Source organism: Lathyrus oleraceus, chromosome 3 (genome assembly GCF_024323335.1).
Source record: "Lathyrus oleraceus cultivar Zhongwan6 chromosome 3, CAAS_Psat_ZW6_1.0, whole genome shotgun sequence".
In the NCBI taxonomy this organism is placed as follows: domain Eukaryota; kingdom Viridiplantae; phylum Streptophyta; class Magnoliopsida; order Fabales; family Fabaceae; genus Lathyrus; species Lathyrus oleraceus.
The window spans coordinates 152,118,606-152,122,153 of record NC_066581.1 but is presented as its reverse complement, the minus strand read 5'-3'; the positions used below and the strand labels follow the sequence as shown (position 1 = coordinate 152,122,153).

Genomic DNA, 3,548 nt, shown 5'->3' with positions numbered 1-3,548 from the left:
CCAAGCAAACCATACATCAACAAGCTCGTATTTCCTTCTATTTCGATATATCAAATCATCATTTCCAAATTCACAAACATCACTGCAAATCGAATGAAATACAAAACGAACCCTAAAGCGATGGAACTAGAAAAGAAAAGGTAAAGAATGCACAAGTCGAACCCAAACCATATGGGTTTGGTTCGATTGTCTATCTACTACATCGTGACACCGAAAATCAAGCACGAGGACGAGGATTCAGAACCTACCTTCCAGATGGAGGCTGCCCCAAATGTTATTGAAATCGAAGATGAAAAATCAAGCGCAAAAACTTATCTAGATAAACTCTAAGTTCCTTGTTTTGTCTTTTGTGACTTTCTTCTTCTTCTTCTTCTATTGGTTGCTGTTGAATCTGTGTGGTGTGAGGTTGAAGAATGAGAGATGCATAAATTTTGAATGAGAGAGATGAAGAGATAATGATGATGATGAGTTGTTACAAAGAGATTATAAAGGTTCAGGGTGAGGAGCTTAGAGATTGAGAATGAGCGAAAAAGGTGAGAGAGTTTTGGGAGAATTCTAAGGTGATGATTATGATAATCTGAATTTCGGGTCGAAAATGATTGATGAACGAGAGAGATTTAGAGAATTTTGTGAGTTGAGAGGCTTGTGAGGAGATGAATGATTGATGAATTTAGAGATTTAGAGAATTATTATTATTATTATTATTATTATTATTATTATTATTATATTTTTAAAAGAAATAACTATTACAATAGGAGCAACAAAGCAACAAAGACCTTAACTAGGATGAATCAAATGGATTATTTTGGAATTTTAGTGTGTTTTTTTTTTTTGTATTATAGTTACATTGTTTTTATTTATGTTAAAGAATATGACATTTACATTAAGAATTGTTAGAGTTTTATTATGTGTTATTAAAATTTGTCGGCATCTTTGATAATGATTATCAATTTTATAAATTATGTAGTAAATTAAATTATAAAAAAAAATAGCAGGCCGACTCGCCAACTCGTTAATAAATAAGGTGAGTTTAACTTTTGAGCTCAAACATTTAAGTTGATAAATCCGACTCCATTCTATTTTTGAGGACTTAAACGTAACTGATCTAAACGAGGCGGCCACCCACTTTGCTTTGCCACCCTTATCTATCATTAATTTTGATTCTTCCCAAAAACATAATCAAATACTACATCAATTTTTTTATAAATTATTTTGGAAAAAAGTTATACCTCAATATAAATCATTTTATAATATTAATAAATCATTAATATCATTTTTCTATTATAATTTTAATATTTATTATTCTCTTTTATTATAATTATATAAATTTATTTTTTCAATATTATTAATTAAGAGCAATTTAATAAAATCTTTCTTAAATTTTCTTTTTCATATCATTTATTACACTTCTTAATAAATATGAAAAGTTAAAAACGATTTATTATAAAAATCAGAAGGACTATACATTAGTTTTATTAAATACTCCGTATTAGTTTTTGGACCAAAGTTGAATTTAAATATTATATTACTTTATCTAAAAACATATCTTGTCTAAGTTGTTGGTAAGCCCATATAATTGTTCCAAATGTATTTTTTTAAATGATTTTATAGATATCTATTTGAATTAAGATTAGAAGCTAACTAGAGTTGAATCCAAATCATAGTATGACGCCCCTTTGATTAAATTAAAGTAAAATAACCTTTTTTAGACACTGCCACGTCATCGATCCGCAAGAAAAGTGCCATTCGTGCATAACAACATTAAAGAAGGGATACTGTCGATGGCATAACATCAACGGTCATGAACAAACCAAATTGGACGACGCGGATCGCCATCGTCCTCCATCAATTTGATTTTAATCGACGGCTGAAAGTGTTCTTCCCATTCGCAGTCTTCATATATAAACACGACCCGAGTAATCTTATTCATTCATTCTCATTTCAATCTTATTCTTAGAGTTAATAATTTTAAGAGAAAAATGTCAGGTCGTGGAAAAGGAGGAAAGGGTTTGGGAAAGGGAGGAGCAAAGAGGCACAGAAAAGTGCTTCGCGACAACATCCAGGGAATTACCAAGCCTGCAATTCGCCGTTTGGCTAGAAGAGGTGGCGTCAAGAGAATCAGTGGTCTCATCTATGAAGAAACTCGTGGTGTTCTCAAGATCTTTCTCGAGAATGTTATTCGTGATGCAGTGACCTACACTGAGCACGCTAGGAGGAAAACCGTTACCGCCATGGATGTGGTTTATGCTCTGAAGAGGCAGGGAAGGACTCTTTACGGTTTCGGTGGTTGATTGTAGTCTTCAAATTAGGGGTTTTGTTAGCCCTTGCTGGTTTAGTTGTAAATGTTGGTTAATTTCGACGTATTTCAGCTGCTCTGTTTTGGTTCATTTGATAAAATTAGGTTTAGATCTGTTTGAATTAAACTTGAACAACTTGTTCTATGTTTTTATTATGTGGATTTGTAAGAGTTTTTAATTATGAATGACAAATCTTTGAAAGAGTTTTTAGTTATGACTAGGTTTTATTAAAATATGGACGTGTAAGTTATTATGGTTTCTTCCGTTTAACAGGGTCTTGAAAGAACAATAATTATGTTTACAGGATGAAATTTTTTTATAAGATGTTTTGGAGATCCAAATGTTCGGTTCAAGACTATACCGAATCGAATTCCATCTTGTATTTTCAAGTATTTTTGTATAATGAAACAGATGGGTCATATACTGGCCTTCACAGATGAAACAGATGGGTCCTATAGTGAGTTTTTCCTTCAAATATCCTATTTTTTGAAAACCCTTTTTAGTTGGGTCTCGTCACTTGGTTTGACGAGGGGTCAGTAAAAAAAATTTGACGTGTGGCCTCGTCACTTGAAGTGACGAGGTGTTAAAGGAAATTTTTTGTTTGTTTTTATTTTAAATAATATATTAAATAATAATAATAATTAATATAATTGTTTTTTAAATATTAAATCTATATTAAATTAATATAATTGATTTAATTAAAAATAATAATAATTTTTTTATAAAAAAATATTTAAAATAAATAATAAATAATTTATAATAAATTGTAAATAGTAAATTATTATTTACTATTTACAATTTATTATAAATTATTATTTACTATTTACAATAATAATAATAATAATTATTTACTATTTACAATTTATTATAAATTATTTATTATTTATTTTAAGGATGGAATCAGTAGCACTGTAATTCAGAGCAACTGTTGTAAATAGTAAATAATAATTTATAATAAATTGTAAATAGTAAATAATAATTTACTATTTACAATTTATTAAGTTTGCTCGCCAAAATTTCGCGGTCATGAGCCTTCGTATCCTTATAAGGATGGAATCAGAGCAACTGTAATTCACCTAACTAAGGGTAAAAGAACACTTGATAGTGATCAAGGTTCCAAAGGGGAAGTAAGTGTTCATAACAAACGCACTTACAAGAGTTACAAACTCTTACTTAAATCAAAGTTAAAAGTGAAAATGACTCTAACAAGGTCAAATGGGAACTAGGAATTTCTAAACTACCTATAACATT

The 3,548-nt window shown here is 29.7% G+C and overlaps 1 protein-coding gene across 1 annotated transcript; it reads left to right on the top strand.

The window, feature by feature from the left end:
• Positions 1-1,830: 1,830 nt before the first annotated feature.
• LOC127125922 (histone H4) lies at positions 1,831-2,511 on the top strand. The gene has a single exon (XM_051054780.1). It carries the CDS (start codon positions 1,980-1,982, stop codon positions 2,289-2,291), a length of 312 nt encoding a protein of 103 aa, XP_050910737.1. The 5' UTR covers positions 1,831-1,979; the 3' UTR covers positions 2,292-2,511.
• Positions 2,512-3,548: the final 1,037 nt, after the last annotated feature.